This window comes from Petaurus breviceps, unplaced genomic scaffold (genome assembly GCF_028583685.1).
Source record: "Petaurus breviceps papuanus isolate PSGF00001 unplaced genomic scaffold, PetGlider_PUasm1.0 90574, whole genome shotgun sequence".
NCBI lineage: Eukaryota > Metazoa > Chordata > Mammalia > Diprotodontia > Petauridae > Petaurus > Petaurus breviceps.
The window spans coordinates 2,457,502-2,478,444 of record NW_027187277.1 but is presented as its reverse complement, the minus strand read 5'-3'; the positions used below and the strand labels follow the sequence as shown (position 1 = coordinate 2,478,444).

The following is a 20,943-nucleotide window of genomic DNA, read 5'->3' as shown; positions in this document are numbered from 1 at the left end:
AGAGAGAGAGAGAGAGAGAGAGAGAGAGAGAGAGAGAGAGAGAGAGATTCCATAGAGCCCTATGGAAATAGGGCTGCCTTGAAGTAGATTAATCAAAAGAAATAAACAAAGTACTATCCTGGTAGAGTATAGGAACAAAAATATGCTAATTTGAAAAATATAAATAAATATATAGATGTTTGTGTGTATACATGTATATATTAGAGACAAATATAGTAAAATGTAAACCTAACTTGCATAACTTTACATGTGTATAGATTAAGTAATTCGATAAAACAAAAGAGGATGATAGATTGGATAAGTAAATAAAACTCCTTAATCTGCTGCTTGAAGAAATATGCTTAAAAATCAAAGACATACACAGAATAAAAATGTGGAGCTGGAACAAAAATTGCTATGTATCAGGTAGAAACTAAAGCAAGAGTTGTAATAGAAAAAAAAGCAAAAGAAAAATCCACAATGTAATAGAGACAAACTAGGAAGTTTTATGAGCAAATGAATTGTAGACAACTATATAGTATCAATACTAAACTTGAAGCTCTAAGTGCCTTAACATTTAAATTCATAAAGGAAAAAAAGCTAAATTAGAGGAATGCATAGATAGTAATGCAATAAAACCAGGAGACTTTAATGTCCCTCTCTCAATTGTGAACAAATCTAACAGATAAACAAGAGAAATTGTAGAATTGAACAATATACTGGAGAAACTAGAAACAAAAGATTTATGTCATCTTCTCAATGGGATTGCTAAAGAGTATACAGATTTTTAAATACCAAGCAAAGGAAAGTAAGAGAGTGAAAGGGGCAGACTTATATAAAAGATAACGAATTCCCTTTTTTTAGACAAAAAGAATTTGAGATGCCTCTGGGACAGATGAGTGATATCATTAGGTGGTGGACCACTAGATCAGTCATCAGGAAGACCTGAGTTTAGTTCTGGTCTCAGAAACTTGCTAGTTATGTGGTCTTGGGCCAGTCTTTTACCCTCTAGCAGACTCAGTTTCTTTATCTGTAAAAATAAGATAATAACAGCATTAACTTCCAGGGTATTGAGGAAATAAAATGATATGTTATTTGTAAAATATTTTGCAAAACATAAAGGACTATATAAACACTGATATTATTAGTATATTTAGAAAAATAATGAACCTTATAAATTACTAAATCTCATTCCCTCATTTTACACATAAAGAAACAGAATTCAAAATGTTACATGATTCCAAAAAAAGCAAAAAAATGTTACATGACTTCCTCAAGTTCATATGATAAAGCCAAGATTAACTCAGGTCTCCTGATTCCAGTTCTCTGAGCAAGAAATAGGAGGTGTGAGAATAGAGCTTGGAAGAGATATGTAGTCTAGATTTGAAGATTTGGGAGTTGTTAAGAGTTGAGAGTATTAAAATGATAACTAAATCCACTGAAGATGAGATCACCAAGAAATATAGTAGAAAGAGAGGACAGGGTACAGGGCTGAGCCCTATGGTACTCCCATGCAAATGGGTCATAACATGAATGATGACCCTGCAAAGACCATAAAGGATAGTACTAAGCGAATCACAATATGAACATGGTGAAATCCCAGTGAGGAAAGAGTGCAATGTAATAAAGAATGATGAGGCCTCAGAAAAAGTCCTTTCAATTTGGCATTGAAGTAATCAATGGTGACTTTGGAAAGAGTCATTTCAGTCCAGAGGCTGTAATGAAAGCCAGATTGCAAGATAAGCAGCAAGTAGGAAGTGAAAAATGGTGATAAGGACAGACAGCTTTTTCTAGAAATTTGGCTGAAAGGATAGGATAGATATAGGATGGCAGCATATGAGCATAGGAGAGTCAAGTAAAGCATTTTTATGTGTGCAGGAAGTCTGGACCTTTGCAGAGAGCGAGGAAACAGACACTGGAAAGGAGAGGCTGAAAATTAGTGAAAGAGAGGGGATGATTGAAGGAGCAAACTTCTGGAAGAGAAAGAAGGGAATTGTATCAAAGGCACAAGCAGGAGGATTTGCATTGGAAAGGTTCATATCATCCTCAGAGATTGGAGAAAAAGTGGATAGAATTTCTTTATCTAGATGCGTTCTACCAATGAAGGACGGATCCTATTGGTCTTCCCATCTTCTTCCTCCCACCTTTTGTTTTTTCCAGTTTTCTCCCAAGCACTGTCAGCCTGTCCCTCTATATGCAAAATAAAACTACTGACAGAATTAAAAGCTTATAGAATAAAATGGATAGGGCTGCAGAGGAATGCTATAAAAATAAAACCAGAATTGTCCATTTAAATGAGATAATTATTTCACTTATTCTGGAAACTAGTTCATTACCTTCCCAAAACCAGATAACAGTTCTAAGGCTAACAAAAGTATTTTTCCCTCCTCTTTTAAACACTGAATTGAATGAAATAGTTCCTTAAATACCTTTCCCAGAGGAAAAAGCCTGGAAGTTGAATCACAGTCAGTGACTTTGGAATTTATTTTCAGCATGTGTTCATTTCTATTTTTAACCCATGCCCTGCTGTTCTTCACACCTCATCTTTCTTTAAAAATTTTTATGAATTTATCCCATCAATCTATATGTGGACATTTCAGACCTTTTTATATAATGGCCCCATACCAGCACCAGTAAAAATGTCTAAAATTATATTGAGTTACCAATGTGATCTTTCATGGTTTCCTTTGCATTGTCAGACATTGAATTCTCCTCCTTTGAAACTGCTCACCAGGGGAACTGTTGCAGTTCTTCCCTTTTGCATGGAAAGACTTTAAAGGACTAAATAATTTCCAAAACTATGATTTATCTGCAAAAGACCACAAATACTCTAGATTGGCAGGGTTAAGGTTACTGTTTGTTGTTAGGTCTCACCTCCTTAGTACAACTGCTTAGTACCTCTGTCCTGGTGCCTATTCTTGCTTCCAGAAAGAACAGCATTATTAGTGTTAATTCCTCTGCTTCTGTATGATCCAGTAAGGCCTAGATTATTCCAGCCTAAGTGGTAGTTAAGAAATGAGAAATTTCTCTAGCTAACTTTTTCAATTTATCACCACCATTGATCAAGTGCCCACTGTGAGTAAAGCACTTTCTTAAGTATTGATGGAGATACAAAGATAAATAAGTTATTATCTCTGCTTTCAAAGATAGATATGTATATCAAGGAGATGATGGGCATATAAACACAATTCTCCAGAATTGGATCCCTGCACATCAGCACCACAACTAGTGAAAGGAAACAACAGCTACCGAAGTTGAAACCCATTGAGTGGGGAGCCAAGGATAGATGGTTAGTTAAATGAGTCATGAATCATTTATTCATTAGTGTCAGATGTTGCAGGAAAGTTGAGACCTGGGACTAAGAAATGGCCATCAAATCTAACCTTCAGGATATAACTCGTAATCTTCAAGAAAGAGGACTCAATGTATTTATAGTTTACATACAAGTCATTTAGAGTCAGATGAAAAAATGCTCTAAATCATTACTGATTAGAAAAAGTGCAAATTAAAACAACCTTGTAATATTATTTTACACATATCAGATTGGCTAAAATGATTGAAGGGGAAAGCAATAAATGTTAGAAGAAATGTGGAAAAATTGGTATACTAATTTATTGCTGGTGGAATGGTGAATTGATCCAACTATTTTGGAGGGCAATCTGGAATTATACCTTAAGAGTTATTAAACTGCCTATACCCTTTGATCAAGCAATACCACTACTAGGTCTATTTCCATAGATAATTAGCAAAAAAGGAAAAGAACCTATATGTTCTAAGATATTTATAGCAGTTCTTTGTGGTGGCAAAGAAATGGAAATTTTGGGGATGCCTATCAATTAGGGAATGGCTGAACAAATGTGGTATATGATTGTGATGGACTACTACTGTGCTACAAGAAATGATGAGCTCAATAATCTTAGAAAAACATGAATAGACTTGCACAAAATAATGAAGGACAAAATTAGCAGAACCAAGAGAACTTTGTATACAGTAAGAACAATGCTATTTTAAGAACAACTTTGAATTAATAAATCATTTTGACTATTATAAGTACCCAAATTAGCTACAAAGGACATAGGAAGGAAAACACTATCTGCATCCAGAGAAAGAACTGATAAACAAAAGTATGTATGGAATGATTTTACATATATTTATATACATATTTCTGTCTAATGGTAACCATCTCTGGGTGAGGGGTGGGGAAAATAAAAGGAAATTTAAATAACAACTTTATATATTTAAAAGGAATAGCAAGTTGTACATAATAGATTTGTAGCTTCATGTGCAATCATCTTTTTTATTATACTATGTCATGGAAATGCTTGTTTTATTCCAAAATTTAAAAATAAATAAAACATTTTAAAAACTATTTTAGTGAAAAATGGTAGGAAGAGATGTCCAAATGTGAATGATTGAGGACTAAGTTGCTGTGGAGACAAGCATTTTAATCTGCTAGAAAGATGTTTGGCTCCGATGAAGATAGGATGGCAGCAGCTGAGCAAATACTAAGATGGAAAGAAATGGGTTTTCAGGGAAAGAAGGAAAGGAAACCTTTGCATATGCATACTCAGAAAAGAAGGAGCCAGTGGAGAGGCAAGATATAATTGCACATTAAGGATGCAAAAGAGAGAAGGGAAGATTGATGGAGCAATGTCCCAGCAGAGAAAGTGGGAAGAAAGAGATAAAGGACACAATTCCTGGAATCAGAGAGTCAAAAGGGATCTCTGAAGTTATCTACAGAGGTACCATGGTATGAAACAGGAATTCTTAACCTGAAATCCATAGATTTCAAAGAGTCTGTGAACTTAAAATATATTTTGATAAAAGTATTCAATATTTTTTGCTTTATAATCCTATGCATTTTATTTTATGCACTTATATACATTATTCTGATAATGATGCCAAAGAGATCCATGACACACATAAAGGTTAAGATCACCTGCTATAGAGGAAAGAATACTTTATCTGGAGATACAGATCAAATCTTGATTCTGCCAGTTACTACTTGTGGGATAATACAAATCTAACTAATCAAGTCTATTGACTTCTCTGAATCTCAGTTTGCTGAATCTGTAAAATATAGGAACTGCATTTTAGTATAAAGAGGCATTAGAAAGTTTCTGAGCTGTCTTATGGCTCTAAACCATAATCAAATCTCTACTGAAATCATGAATCCCATGCACTAATCCTACATCCCAATAAGTGCTCTTTTTCTTCTATTTAAAGGCTTCTAAATGAGAAAAACCATCACCCTGGCAGCACAATCCCATTTTATTGCTGTTGCTATTGTTCAATTGTTTCAGGCATGTCCTATTCTTTGTGAACTCATTTAGGTTTTTGACGGCAAGGATAACTGGATTGATTTGCCATTTCCTTCTCCAGCTCATTTTCCAAATAAAGACACTGAGGCAAACAAGTTAAGTGACTTCCTCAGGGTCACACAGCTACTAAGTCTGATCCAGGTATGAACTCAGAAAGATGAGTCTTCCTGACTCCAGGCCCATCACTCTATCTACTGCAACACTTAGCTACCCCCATTTTCATTTCAGTGAATTTGATTGGAATTTGAAAGATTTTCCTTATATTCAATCAAAATTTACCTCTTTAGACTTCTCCAACATTTATCTTTGAGGCCCAGGAAAACAAGCTGAGTATATTTGGGCTGCAATGGAAAAAGTAACTGCCAGTAGCATCAGTGTATTCTTTAAGCCAGCAGATAAGTGTTGGAGGGTTGTGTAGGGAGACTGTGGGAGTGAAGACAAAATGAAGTTTGCCGAAGCAGTACCATTGCATTGTTGTGGGACTCTGGAACTCTAGGACTCTGTGTGTGATTGCCTTTGAGTATGTATATGGGGTGGGGGTGACAGGTGAGGGAGTGGTGAAGTCTACATTCATTAGCAATTTTGCCCACTAAAGTTTTTGTATCAGTAAGCAGTTGACCTTTTTCAAAGCCCAGAAACACAGGTCAAAACATAAAGTGGTACCTGAACAAAGACCAAACTGAGTTTTGTATTGGACTTCATCCTTTCAGTTCACAGTTCTAAGATGTGTAGTTAACCACTACACTGTTTCTAAATTTTCTGTCCTCACAGTTTAAAGATATAAAGTGATCTAATGACAGGGGGATCTTTGTGCGGTTTTTAATGACCCAACAAAATTGTAGCCATTTCTATTATTTTTCCCCTGAGTTATGCATAGTTATGACCATTAATTGAAGACAAAGACATGACATTAACTTTTGACTTTGCACCATTCTGATTTTTGGAAAGAGCCCAAGTTTCTATTGCCAACTTTTAGATTCATTATGAAATTATATATTGACCTGCAGAATCTTTAATAAGATTGGAAATATGCTACCTCAAATTGGAAAGAGTTTTCTATTGGGAAATAATAGATTTTCTCTTTTAATTGAAAGTTTGATTCTTAGAGTGAAACGTGCTTCTTTTATGATATGAGTAAATAGAAGAGTGGAAAACTACAGAATTAGATATGCTAGAAGCATTGTATATCAAATGGATTTTCCTTTTTATATAATTCAAAGATCAAGTGATACTATTAGAAATATTTATGAGGAAATTCATATTGTGCTTAATCTCATCATTTTAATGAAATTTTTTCAATTTTATAGACTGACTTTTTTAAAACTAAAATTCAAATACTTTTTGATCAGAATAGTTCCAGTTCTTAAAGTACCACTTCTTATACCTTAGTACAGTAAAAACAATCTCATGGTAGATTTGTCTGCTTTTGCTTTAAAAAAAAATCTAACGTGTAATTAGATTTCTTAATCTATTTCATGTGACTGAGTCCATAGATCACTAGATATTTATATATGTGCATATGTGTGTTATGTATGTATATTATTTACATGCACAGGGCAGCTAGGTAGAACAGTGGATAGAATGCTGGTCCTGGAGTCAGGAAGATTTCTCTTCCTGAGTTCAAATCCATACTCAGACACTTACTAGCTGGGTGTCACTGGGCAAATCACTTACTCCTGTTTGCCTCAGTTTCTTCATCTGTAAAATGGGCTAGAGAAGGAAATATAAACCATTCCAGTATCTTTGTCATAAGAACCCCAAAAGATCTCATAGTCAGTCATGACTAAAAAATTACTAACAACATATATATGGTATATATATATATATATATATGTATGTATATATATACAAATTTCTAATTAACTTATAGGTTCTTAATGTCTCATTTCACTTTGTCAGTTACTGAGACATTTAATAAAAAAAAAAACATTGTTACTAGTAAGTAGGCTATGAAATGCTGGTGAATTTGAGTGGGTAGATAAATATGCATTCAGGTCCCAGAGGATTGAGGAAAATATGAAACGACCTTAATGAAGTTACAAGCTGAGGAACTTAAATTAGAAAAATTCCCTGGTAATTACTTTCTAATTTCATGTAAATATTAAAAGGATTATTTTGAGATGTAGAAATTTCCTTCTCCGAAGGGCTTTAAAACCAAGGTCAAATCTCTCACCTCTATGATTTTTTAAAAAAATAAGTTTTTTTGATATATTTTTTCTCATATCATAATTATCTCCAGTTATATACTCCACCCCTAAAAAAGCCATCCTTTGTAATGGACAAAAAATAGTTAAGCAAAACCAATTGTCAAAGTGACCATGTCTGACTGTGTATAGCATTCAATACTGGAATTCCTACACTTCTCCACTAAAAGAAAACAGATATGTGGTGGCAAAGAATTGGAAATTAAGGGGATACCCATTAATTGGGGAATGGCTAAACAAGTTGTGGTATATTAATGTAATGGAATACTATTGTGCTATAAGAAACGAGGAGCAAATTGACTTCATATTTACCTGGAGAGGTTATACAAACTGATGCTGAGTAAGAAGAGCAGAACCAGGAGAAATCTGTACACAATTACAGACACAACATATGTGTGATGACCTACTTTGATAGACTGGACTTTTCTCAGCAATGCAGCATTATAAGGCAACTCCAAAAGACTCATGATGGAAGTAGATGTCTACATTCAGAGAAAGAACTAGAAAGAACAGCGTTTGAATGCAGATTGAAGCAAACTACCTGCTCTCTTTATTTTTCTGGTTTGGTTTTGTTTCATCTTTCCCATTGTTCATTCCATCCAATACAATCCTTCTTTATAACCTGAGTAATGTCTAATGTGAGAGCATTTACAGATCCTATACTTGATTGTATGCAGCCATGGGGAGGAGGGGAGGAGAGGGGGATGAGAAAATTTGAAACTCAAGGAATTGTGGAACTGAATCTTGTAGACTAAAAGTGAACAAACAAATTAATAAAGAAAAAAATTTTCTAAAAGATAGCAATTAAAAATAAATAAATAAATAAAAGAAAACAGATACATTTTGTCATAAATTCTCTAGGATCAAGACTCATCATTACATTTGATGAGTCTCACTTCCTTTTAGCCTTCTTTTTGACTGCATTATTATAGTCATTGTGTATATCTATATAACTATAATGGTTTGAAAAGGTAAAATACCTACTAATTGGAAATTATGAATGCTATAAGTCATTATTTTATTCTTTTTGAAATTAAAATTAACTAAAATTAAATTTGGGTTTTTTTTTCAAATTTCAAATATTTATTTTTCTCCCTCTTACCTCACTCTGAAAAAGAAAAAGGAACACTCTTGCAAGAAATAAGCATGATGATGCAAAATGAATTCCTTCATTGACATGTCCAAAAAAAGTATACCTCATTTTGCATATTAGTCCATCAAATATCATCATCAGTCCTCTGGAATTATAATTGATCATTCCTCTAATTGGAATTACTATGTCTTTCAAAATTGACAATTTTGATATTTTAGTAAAAACTGTTCTTCTATCTCTGTTCATTTCACCATGTCACTCTATATGTCTTTCCAGGTTACTGTAAAACCATCACTTTTATAGTACAACAGTATTCCATCACATTCATATTCCATCATTTGTTAACCCTTTCTCTAGTTGATGGGTAACCCTTTAGTAAACCAGTTCTTTTGTCACTCAAGCAGAGTTACATTTTTGAGGCATGCATTTTCAGACATAGCCAGTGAGGGAATTAGTTTGACATCCCTATGCTATCTTGTTGCATGGGTTTTGATTTGTTTTTCTTTCACAAGGAAAGGAAGGAAAAGAAAAAATAAATTGAAAAGATATAATTCATTGAGCTAGGTTAAAATAATGACAGAGCATTCATAAATCCCAATTTGTACATAAAAGACCCTTTAAAAATCTCCTTGGGATATACAGATTCAGTAGTGATATTTCTGGGTCTAGGGATATTCACAGTTTATTAACTTTTGGGATATAGTAATCAAATGTATCTTGATAGGACCTAAATTTTCTAAAGCTTAATTACCCTTTCCTGACCCCTAATCCATTCCTCCCAGCAGGAAGTTATATCTATGTTTGTAATTGGACTCTACAGAATGATAGATCATGTGGAAAGATATATCATCTAGCACTGGTCAATTGATTCATTAATGAGCAATTAGTAATCATTAAATCACCTTTACGTACTTGGGACAGCAATAGAAAGAATGAACCAGTCTTTCCTCCCAAAAAGTAACAGATATGTTTATGTGTTTATGTATATATGGAAAAGATATATAAAGAGAACAAACACTGCTAATTATAAAGTAAGTAGGAGGGATGAATAACTGCGTGAAGAAGGTGAAGCTTGGATTTTATGTTGAAGCTTTAAAGATAAGGACTCATGGAGCCTGTAGTGAGAAGGGAGTACATTCTGGGCATGAGTATGACTAGCGCAAACTCACAAAGATGACAGATGAAGAACTCTATGTGAAGAACAGAGAGAAGGCCAATTTGACTGGATTGTAGGATGTAAGAATGAAGAGAAATGGACAGAGGAGTTGGAAAGATAAGTTGAAGTCAGAGGTTGGGAAGATAGGTTAAGGCCAGGTTTTGAAGGTTTTAAGATTTAAAAGAGTTTAGATTTTATCCCAAAGGCAATAGGGAATAACTGGAGCTCATTGACTAGAGGAGCAAAATGGTGAGATATACACTGAGGGAAATTACAATGGCATCTGTGTTAGAGAATAGACTGAAGTGAAGACTTGAGACTGCATGACTAGTTAGGAGGCTTTTACAATAATAGGTCAAATCAGATAAAGAAAAATTTGTTAAGCATTTACTATGTGCCAGGTACTGATAAACATTGAACATACAAAGAAAAGCAAAGCAAGCAAGAAATGATCCTTGCTATCAATGACCTCACAGTCTGGGGGGGGTGGGGGGTGGGAGGGAGACAACATGCAAAGAATTATGTAAAACAAATAGGAGATATCAGAGGAAAGGCCTTAATATTAAGGAGGAACAGGAATGAATTCTTGCAGAAAGTTAAGACCAGCTTACACTCCAAAGAAGCTATAGAATTCTGAAAATGGAGATGAGGAGGGAAAGAGTTCCAGTCATGAGGGAATACTGACAATGCAAGGAAAAATCAGGAGATGGAGTATCTTGTAGGAGGAACAGCAAAGAAGCCTATGTCAACAGATTCTAGAGTATGTTGACGGTGGTAAGGTATAAGAAGATAGAAAAACAGAAAAGGTCAGGTTATGAAGGGCTTGAAAAGTCAAATATATTTGATTCTGGAGGCAATAGGGAGTCACTGGAGTTTGGAATAAGGAAGTAACATGGTCAGACCTACTCTTTAGGAATTTCAGTTTGACAGCTGAGTGGACTAAGGACTGGCCTAGGGAAAGACTTGAGTTAGGGAGATCAACCAGCAAGAGTCCATTTGTGAGGTACTTGATACACAGCCAGTGATCAGTAACTATGTTTAAAGGATTTTTTAAAAATTTAAATGTCACTTTTACCAGGTTTAAGGACATTATTTTTCCCTCAAATTTATATTTTTCATCTTGTGTCTAAATGGTGCCTTTAACATACAGTGATATGCATGGATTGTACAGTATTAAGTATGTTTTGGAGTTCTTCAAGAACTATTCCTACTCAAGACAATTTTGTTTTCCTCTTATAGATCTCCTTTTGCTGCTGTGACTGACTACTCTCTCACCAGGAATAGTGTCATCCAGCTCTGCCTGGAGCTAACAACAATTGTTCAGCAGGTATAAACCCATTATTTATTTCTTATTTGTTAGCTATGTTCTAGTCATTCATAATGGGATTAGTCCTTTATTGCAAGATTTACCATTAACTGATTCTTAAATTCTTCACTTGTGGAGGAGGTCTGTGGTAATTATATTAGGTATCAACAGAAGTTAAGCAAATGTTTCCTGGAAAGGACTGTGCACAATTTTATGTAAATGGGGACTTAACTATTTTTGAAATACTAGAAGAGCCTTCATAGGACCATAGATTTTGAACTGGAAGGAACTATTGAGGCATCTGAGTTAAATTCCTTGGTTTTCCTCAGGTGAGGAAACTGAGACACACAACTAAGTAAGAAACTGAGGCTGGTTTTCCAGGTTCCAAGCCTATTGCTCTCCCCATTGGGTCACCTAGCTTCCTTATAGTAACATGATCCAGAGACATGATTCCTCTACCTCCCCCCAGCCCAAAGATCTCATCATTATAACAAGATAATGGAATCCTAGAGTCTGACGAATCTTAGAGTTTCTCTCTCTCTCTCTCTCTCTCTCTCTCTCTCTCTCTCTCTCTCTCTCTCTCTCTCTCTCTCTCTCTCTCTCTCTCTCTAACACACACATATAGCTAACTACATTAGATAGATAGGTAGGTAGATAGATAGGTGGATAGATAGAGATAGATAGATAGATAGATGATAGACAGACAGACAGATAGATAGATAGATAGATAGATAGATAGATAGATAGATAGATAGATAGATAGATGATAGGCAAACCTTGTGACCTTATATGAATTGGCTATTCCCAAAATCAGTGCAGATCCCAATCTGTACATGTTTTCTTGTCCTATTCCATTCTTTTCTTCGCTTTCTGGAAGTGATCACAAAGATCCTCCGAGAGAAAACATGCTGCAAATATTTTTAAGATCTTCCTTTATATAGGGCTTCTTAAGTTTTTTGTGTCTTAGACTCTTTTGCAGTTTCGTAAATTATATAAACTCTATTTCAGAATAATGCTTTTAAATGCATACCATAAAATGTATAGGATTACAAAGGAAACCAATTCTATTGAAATATAGGAATCAAAATAGTTTTGAAAAAAGCAAGTTCATAGACTTCTGGTTAGGAAGCCCTACTCTAGATATTTTTTTTTTGCATTTTGAGGCCCTCATAAAGGACTTGGGTTTTTCCCAGCATTTTCTCTCTTTTCTGCTATGTGACCAACTCATCTCCTTTGCCAGTTCTATGCGTCTTTAATGTGGAAGTCACAAGGTGTCAGTCACTACTTTAATTACTCAGAAACTGGGATATTCTGAAATTTGCAACCAACGAGTAGCTTCAAGAGATCATTTGTGTTGAAAATATGGGTCTTTGCACTATGGAGCACCTTAGTATTATTGAAAAGCAATTTCCCAAATGGGAACCACCTGGCTTTCTTACTCCTCTTCAGTTCTAGTGACAACTCATGTTCCATCTCCTGTACCTGTCCCTAATACATGTCCTATGGCACTAACTCCAAACCAACTACATGTCATAATATGGAGAGTCCTCATTTTCCATTCATTTATTGTATGTATGTATGTAAACACACAACCACAGATATACAAAAACAAATTATATGTGTGTGCACGTGTATACATGCAAAAATATTAATGCACACAAATGCATAGAAGAATGAAGGAAAAGATTTTGTCACCCTTTTATTCTAAAAAATTCTGAATTTTCTGGCAAAATACGAATGAATGCCAGATGAACCAGCAAATGGTGAAAAGTTCAAACAATGAACTGGGCCAACTGGAGATCTTTAAGTGACTTCTAATTATTTTCCTGAATCTACACCACAAATAAAGCATGACAGTTATTTGGGTATATGAACAAATGTACACGCATAAATACATTTAACCCTCAACAATGAGTGATTTACTAGTTTTAAAGTAACTATAAGTCCATATTTCTGAAAACCAACTAAACTTTTCAGCCCCCTTCCCTTTCACATTGCTTGCCTCTTGCTGGTTCTACTAGGGGGTGAGCCTTTCCAATGAAAATTAAAGAAGGTAAGATATGTTGGGGAGGAGGTTGAAACAAGTGACTAAACTTATTGAATGATCATTGATGGATTTAATTTATCATAATTAATTACTTATCTTCATGAAAATAATTTTGGTATTTAATTGTCAAGAACTTTCTCATAAAAAATTATTTTTACATTATATCATTTAAGACCTTCCAATTCTTTTTGCTAGACTTCTAAAGATTTGTTGGCATCATTGTCTACCATAACTGCATATTTTTTCTGTTTACTAACATTATTGGGAACTGCCTTTTTCACTTTTGTATAATGAAACATATAAGATATTCGTTAGAACTATATTGTGGCCAGAGATGTCAATAGAGCCTTTCCATTGAGTGGGGGAGTACTTCAATGAGGAAAATGGAAGCATTTTCTAAGACTATGTTGCCTTGCTTGATGTCAGTGACTTCCCTGTCATCTCACTTCATTGGAGTAATCAATCAACCATTTATTAAATGCCTACTATATGCCGGATACTCTGCTGAAAATATAAAAACAAAAGTGAGATAGTTCCTGCCCTCATGGAGTCTGAATTATACTAGGGGATTACAATATGGTATCCATGCTGATATAGCTAATATCATTATGCTCATAGATAATAACAATACTACTACCCCCTCCTAATATTTATAAGCATAGTGACTAGATTTGTGATTTTGTTGCTTCAGGGAACTGCAATAGAAGGAAGCTTCCTTTACCAAAATAGGTCAGCAACTTCTCTGAAATTTATAGTTTTAGAGATTGTTCTAGAGCACTGGGAAATTATGTGACTTGCTCAGCCCATATGTGACAAAGACAGGATTTGAACCCAGGCAGATTGGCCCTGCTCTGAGGCTAGTACTTGTTCCATTAACCAGTGGTCCCATTCACTGGTTCATAAGTCCGTTGGAGGTTTGTGTGGTTTGTCCTTTGTTCTCAAAGAGAACAATGACATCAGGAAGATGATGCCATGACTTTCAAGTGAATTGGTTTTAAGTGAGGGAGGGCTGGGCAAAGTCACCAGCCTTGTTCTCTCCTCTGGAGCCGTCTGGATCTAGTGACCAGATATAGGTCAGAACAAATAGAGATAGCCCAGGATGCAGTTTGTGATGATTTTCCAAGGGGTTCACACTAAAAAAAATTAATTTGTAATGCCCCTTAAGCAGTAAATAATTGTCAAGAATTTTGTATAGTATAAAATCACCCTGGATATTTGCTGTATTTTTTGTTGTTGTTGTTGTTGAAAGGGAGTCACAGAACAAACAAACAAAAAAGGTTTAGGAGATGATTCACTTTACCATGTTGCTACTTCAACATATTAATAATAATTTATATAACTTACGGTAGTAGCTGATGTAAATATAGCACTTTGCAAAAAGCTGTACATATATTAGCTCATTTGCTCCCTACAATAACACTGTGAGAATGGCCATTTTTATTATTCCCATTTAGTGGATAAGGAAACAGAGATGAAAAGAGGTTTAAGTGACTTGTTTAGGTCTCACAACTAGTAGAGGTAACATTGGAACTCAACTCTTCCTACAATAGAATAGACAAGTAGATAAATACAATTAGAGTGAAGGAAACAGATATGCTGAATTTTTTTTCTGGGCATATGTCAACAATTTATCCTAGAGATACCATGTTCTCTAGTACTACTGAACAAAAGAATTTCCTTCAGTATGATTTCCCAATAATCTCCATGTTTTTGAAGTGAATTGATTTAGGTCTAAGAACAGGATTAAGGCAGGTAGTAGAATCAACAAACTTCCCATATGCTACAAATGGAAGGAGATTGTTTCCAACTTTTTAAATGGTCAGATGTACACTCATTATTTTAATAATAATGTCAGTTTCATTCTATCCAATGGGTTGGTTTCATGCCTATGATTTTATTTTTCAGATATTTTTTTTTAATTCTGAACTTAACAAGAAATAAAGTGAACATTTACATGTACACTGAAGAATAGGAGTGGCTTATACATGGAACTGGAGGTTTCTATTTAATTTGTAGCTTGCTTTTCTTTTGTGTAATAAGTTCAGCATGAACATCCAGAGCTGCTCTGCTTTTCTCTGATTCCTTTTGGCTTTCCTTCTGTTCTCTTCTCAGTTTTTATTTTTTGGAGACCTATCCACAACCCTCCTTTCCTTCCCGCCTCCTTCCTTTGGAAAAAGAGGGGGGAAATAGAAATATAAAGCAAAACTCTTATTACAAATATGCATAGTCAAGAAAAAAATCAATTTCCATGTCAACAATGTCCCAAAATGTTAATTTGATTCTGGATCTTGTGTCCCTAACCCTCACTGTCAGAAGACAGGCAGCACACTTCAACATTGATCCTTCAGAATTTTGAATGGTTTGTTACTTACACTGATCTGAGTTAAGTCTTTCCAAGTCATTATTCTTTGCATTGTTGTTGTTACCATATAAATTATTTTTCTGCTTCTGCTCACTTGTTCACCAGGAATCTATGAATTGTCTCATATGATTAGTCTAGAAAAGCACTTCTCTAGCTTTTTAGTCTCAGAACCACTTTACACTCTTAAAAATTATCTAGAATCTCATTAAACTTTTGTTTACATGAATTATATCTATCATTATCTACCATATTAGAAATTAAATTTGATGTTTTAAAATATTTAATTAATTTTAAGATAATAATTCATTTTAAATTATTTCATTTAAATTATATATTATTTTAAACAATTAAAATAAATTTTATATATAAAATAATTTAAATTTAAACAAATGCAATTGTATTTTATAATAATTAAAATTATTTTAAACCATAATTATAAAAGTCATTCAATTAATTCATTTAAAATGCCAATCCACTAAATTACATAAATAATATTAAAAACACAAATAATATATTTTATTAAAAATAACTATTTTGTGAAACAAAAAACATCAGTGGGGAAAGTGGCATTGTTTTATGTGTTTTTTTTTTCTTATTCATGGCTTAATAGAATATAGGTGGATTTTCATATCTGCTATTAGAATCAATCCATTGTGATTTTGGAGTATGTGAAGAGCCCAGCCTTACACAGATAAGTGGTTGAAGAAAGGAGAAGCATTTTAATAGGCAAATAATGACTGAGTTGAGGCAACTAGAAATGCTGGGCCTAAAATCAGTGAGTTCAAATACAGTCTCACACACTAGCTGTGGGACTCTGGGCAGATAACTTCTATTTGCCTTAATCCACTGGAAAAGGAAATGACAAATCACTCCAGTATCAGTATCAGTATTATAAAAAATACCCCATGAACACAGGGTCACAAAGAGTCAGATACAACTGCATCAACTGAACAACAACAAAAGATACAGTATTATTATGAAAACAGCCTTTACCTTGGAGTCCTGAAAATGTCTCAACGACCCCCATGGGTCTACAGTCCACACTTTGAGAACTATTTGGTCTAGCACCTTTAAAATATTTAAACATTTTTACTTTAGAGTTGGGGAAAATCTTATAGATCATCTAGCCCTTCTTAATTTGTCAGATGAAGAAATTTTAGATGCATTTTAAAAATAGGAAATGGCAATATATTAAAAAAAATTTATGAGATTCCCAAATTTAGCCCTTTTTAACTATCAAGTTTTTTCAAATAAATTTTTTTCATTACCCCAACTACATATATACATGTATACATAATAGAATAATTTTGAGCTATTTAAACTTTTCTTTTTCAAAAAGTAACAATTAATTGTTTTTAATTTTCACATCATCTAAAATTCCCCATATCTATTCCTGCCCCTTCTCCCTCAAAGTCATTCCACCAAACAAAGAACTTTTTTTAAAAAAGGAAAAAGGGGGAGGACAACTAGGTGGCACAGTGAATAGAGCACTGGCCCTGGAGTCAGGAGGACCTGAGTTCCAATCCAAACTCAGACACTTAACACAAAAACTAGCGGTGTGACCTTGGGCAAGTCACTTAACCCTAATTGCCCTCCAAAAAGAAAAAAGAGGGGAAAAAATTGGCTGATCCCATAAATTCACCAAAAACATCTGAAAACATATGCAATGTTCTACATCCACGGACCTCTTACCTCTGCAAAGAAGTGAATGGAGGTATCTTCTTATATCTTTTCTTTGGTATTTGAACCTTTCAAATATTTGTAATCAATAGCCTTTTTCTTGGTAAGCACTATACTTTTGAGAGGTTGATAGTCTCATAGAAAATATATAAGTATGTATGCATATGTATAATTTTTAAAGAAGGTACCATTAGTAACCTTTAATTATATTTATCAATGCCAGTAAAATCTTTATATTAAGATTGCCATAAAATTTGTAATTTTTTAGTTTCTCTTAAATAGCGTGCTTCATATGTTCAAACATTTAAAATAGTTTTTAAGAAAGTTTAATATAATCAAGTCTTGAGGTATTGAAGTATTGTAAATTAAAACCAGTAATTTATAGTCCAGCATTTGAATAATGTTTTAGATAAAAAAATTTCTGTTGAAAAGTCTTCATTACTTTTAGTTCTGTATGTGAAGAATTTTGGGCATACCTATAATGATATAGGAAAATGCAATTAATTTAACTCAAGTGGAGTCGGGGGGTATCCTGCTTAATTGTGAATGGATGTATCTGATTCTTATTCTATTTTTCCCAAACATCTGGAGTTGGATGTTATTTTAGATGTAAAGTATCTGAACTCTTCTGTTGCCAACAAGTAGTTGAGAATGTTGCCTTCACGTGGTATCAATAATACCCTCTTAAAAAATCAGGGCCATGGGCAATTAAGAGGCTTTTCCCCTCCATAAAATCACTGTACGTACCTAAGGGTCTGCTCATAACAGATAGGGAGAAACAAAGCCAATGTATTTTTTTTTCTTAAAGGAATGAAACCACTCTCTTTTTTGATGCTAAGTAATGATGTTAGAATAGGAGAATACCAGATGTTACCGGTAGGACTTGGAGAGTTAGAATGTAATTCCAAATATTGCACTGAAGGGGAAAAGTAATTTGTAGCAAATGTAAACTTATGTTATAGCAAGATTCATTAGAACACAGTTGTATCAGATACTGTACCATTTTGCTATTTTGGGCCCCCACCATCTGGAACTAACAAGCAGTTCAGTTTTTATTTGTTTCCCACAGATATGGACACCTGCTATTGACAACCACTCCAGATAGAACAAAGCACATTATATTCTTGCCCATGGAGGGTTATTTACCCTCCCTTCAGGAGCTCCTAACAGCTGCACTACTTGGCACAGCATTTTTCTTTAGGAACTCCGAGTAGGACAGCAGCTGGTTTAGGTTTTTCCATATACATGCTAGGAAACGTTTCATGTAGAGGGAAGATTGTTTTGTGGTCAAACATCAATCAGGCTTCCAGGCTATTTGGCCCTTAACTAGAACCATATACTTTGGGGGTTTTCCTCCTTTGCATGCATGTTTTTTTTTAAATGAAACATTTTTTGACCCAGCAGAGGCACTGCCCAGCAAACATCCAAACCACCTCCCCAACATATTATGTTCCCTGAAAAAAAGTTAAAACTACCTAAAAATGCAGATAATAGGATCAGCTACCTAGGGCTGGAGTAGACCTGAGTCTAAAGGGTTCAGTAACCTACCAAGGGTCACAGAGGTATTGAGTGTCAGAGATAGGATTTGAATCTTGGTTCTCTGAATCCAGGGCTAGTGTTCTTTTCAGCATATCTTGATGCCTTCCAAGTAAACTGAGGTCCAGAGAAATTAGAAGATTTGCACATGGTTACAGATCACAGGTAGTGAGCTTTAAAGATAAATTTTAACTTCTTTTTATCATGAACTAGGAAATCATTTTTTAAAACTGTGAATATTTCCTTATACAAAGATTGGAAAAAGAAGATTGTTGATGAAACTATAAAATTATTACATTCAGCTTGGTTTTTTATGACATTAGTTAAATTTAACTTGGTAATATCACAAGTGACACTTTCTTCTATGTACTTTTTTAAATGTTTCATTGATTCTTTTTTCTTCATTTTTGCATCCTTATTACTACTTTCCTATTCTTCCCCCAGATTTCCCCCTCATCTCTCCTGAAAAGCCTTCCCTTATAGCCAGTGTTTTTTTTTTTTTTTACTGTATCACATTGTCTTTCCTCAATGGCAGCATGATATTAGATAAAAGGCAGGCCTTGGAGTTAGAAGGTTCAATTTCTGCTTCTTACCCATACTGACTATGTTATTATCACATAAGTAGAAAACAATAATAGTTTGAGGGGATGGCTAGTGATTCCTTTTAGATGGAATTTAGAGTTCATGAAGAAGCAGTACTCATGAGATATCTGAGAAAGTGCATGTGAAAAAAGAGAGAAAAAGAGACAAGGAGAGAAGAGAAGAGAGCAAGAGTTGTGTGATGATCCAGTAAAGGTGACTGAGGAGGTCAGACATATAGGAAGAGAGCCAAAAGAGAGTGGTGTTCTGAAAACCAATGTGTTCTAAGAGGCAGAGGTAAGTAAAGATTGTTAGAGACAGATGGTACAAAAGATGGGAGATGGGAGGTGGAGTGTCAGATGTAATAAACCATTTTGGCTGGACCACAGAGTGTGAAGAGGAATGATTTGTGATAAAGGTAGAAAAGTAGATTGATCATGCTGTGATGGTCTTTATATACGAAACTTAGAAGTTTATAATCTGTCCTAGAGGTGATAGGTGATCACTGGAGTTTACTGAGTAGGAGAATGACATAGTCAGAATCTGCTTCAGGAAAATTGAAAAATTACTGTTGAAGATGGATTAGAGTGAGAAAAGATAGGGAGAAAAACCAGGAAGCTATTATAATAGAGAGTGTCACAGAGAAAGATTATTTCACCAATGGGATGCCCACGGCAGCTGCTATGAATATGTATGTGTATTCCCGGGTTTGAATCGAAAGATATAGAAGACTTCCTTGAAGATGAAACTAGCACATTTATTCAAATACCAGTAAGACAAATCCATCATAGGAATAAAAAAGTGTATACACATGGCCAACACAGGGAGCACCTATGCCCCAAGTGTTCTTTTTGAGACAAATTCCATACATGTCACCAATGTAGGGAACACAAACATCCCCAACCCTTCCCTCTATTAGGCCTCCCCATAAAATCAGTTCTAGCAGACAAAAATCCTCCCTCTCTCATTCATGCTAGTTGCTCTGCCTGCTCGCTCTCTCTCCCAGTTCCATCTCCCTCTCACTTCCTGATCCACCCTTCCTATTCTTCCCATTTGGCAAGCTCTCACCACCACGGGCTCCATGCGATCACATTGGCCTATGAAGGGGCAGGGATGATCTTCAAATTTCCTTACCATTACAAAGGTTAACAATATCTAAAATTACTGAGAGATAAAGCAAGGATGAGGTCTGAGGAAACACCACTGAATTCTCTCATTATCTGAGATCTTGAAGAGTTTTTTTAGATAATGATAGTTTCATATCCAGTTTTGAAAACTGTGCATCATTTTTGGTCTCTTATTCAATGTGGATATTAAACACTTCTGGATAATGATATCTTCCTGGCTTGGTGTAAGGAGCCTATAATACTTGCTGCCAATGAGGCCAAGGCTGGCAGATTGCTCAAACTTTGGAGTTCTGAGCTGCAGCAGGGCTAAAGCTGATCAGATGTCTGCACTTAGGCTGGAAACAATATGCTGAACCTGCAGGAGTAGGAGGCCACCAGGCTACCTAAAAAAAGAGTCAAAATAGCCCATGATTGAGAAACAAAGTCAAAGCTTCCATGCTGATCGGCAGTGGGAGCAGGCCTATAATTAGCCTTCCAATTTGGGCAAGATACAGAAAATCAGTATAGGAAGGAAGGAAGGAAGGAAGGAAGGAAGGAAGGAAGGAAGGAAGGA

At 34.8% G+C, this 20,943-nt stretch overlaps 1 protein-coding gene across 8 annotated transcripts in view; it reads left to right on the top strand.

The window, feature by feature from the left end:
* CNKSR2 (connector enhancer of kinase suppressor of Ras 2) overlaps positions 1-20,943 on the top strand; it is a 348,720-nt gene that overhangs the window by 92,849 nt on the left and 234,928 nt on the right. For all 8 annotated transcript variants that reach the window (XM_069063427.1, XM_069063426.1, XM_069063424.1 and 5 more), the window contains exon 4: positions 10,993-11,080. In XM_069063427.1, the coding sequence (XP_068919528.1) occupies positions 10,993-11,080 (88 nt within the window). The remainder of the gene's footprint in view (positions 1-10,992; positions 11,081-20,943) is intronic.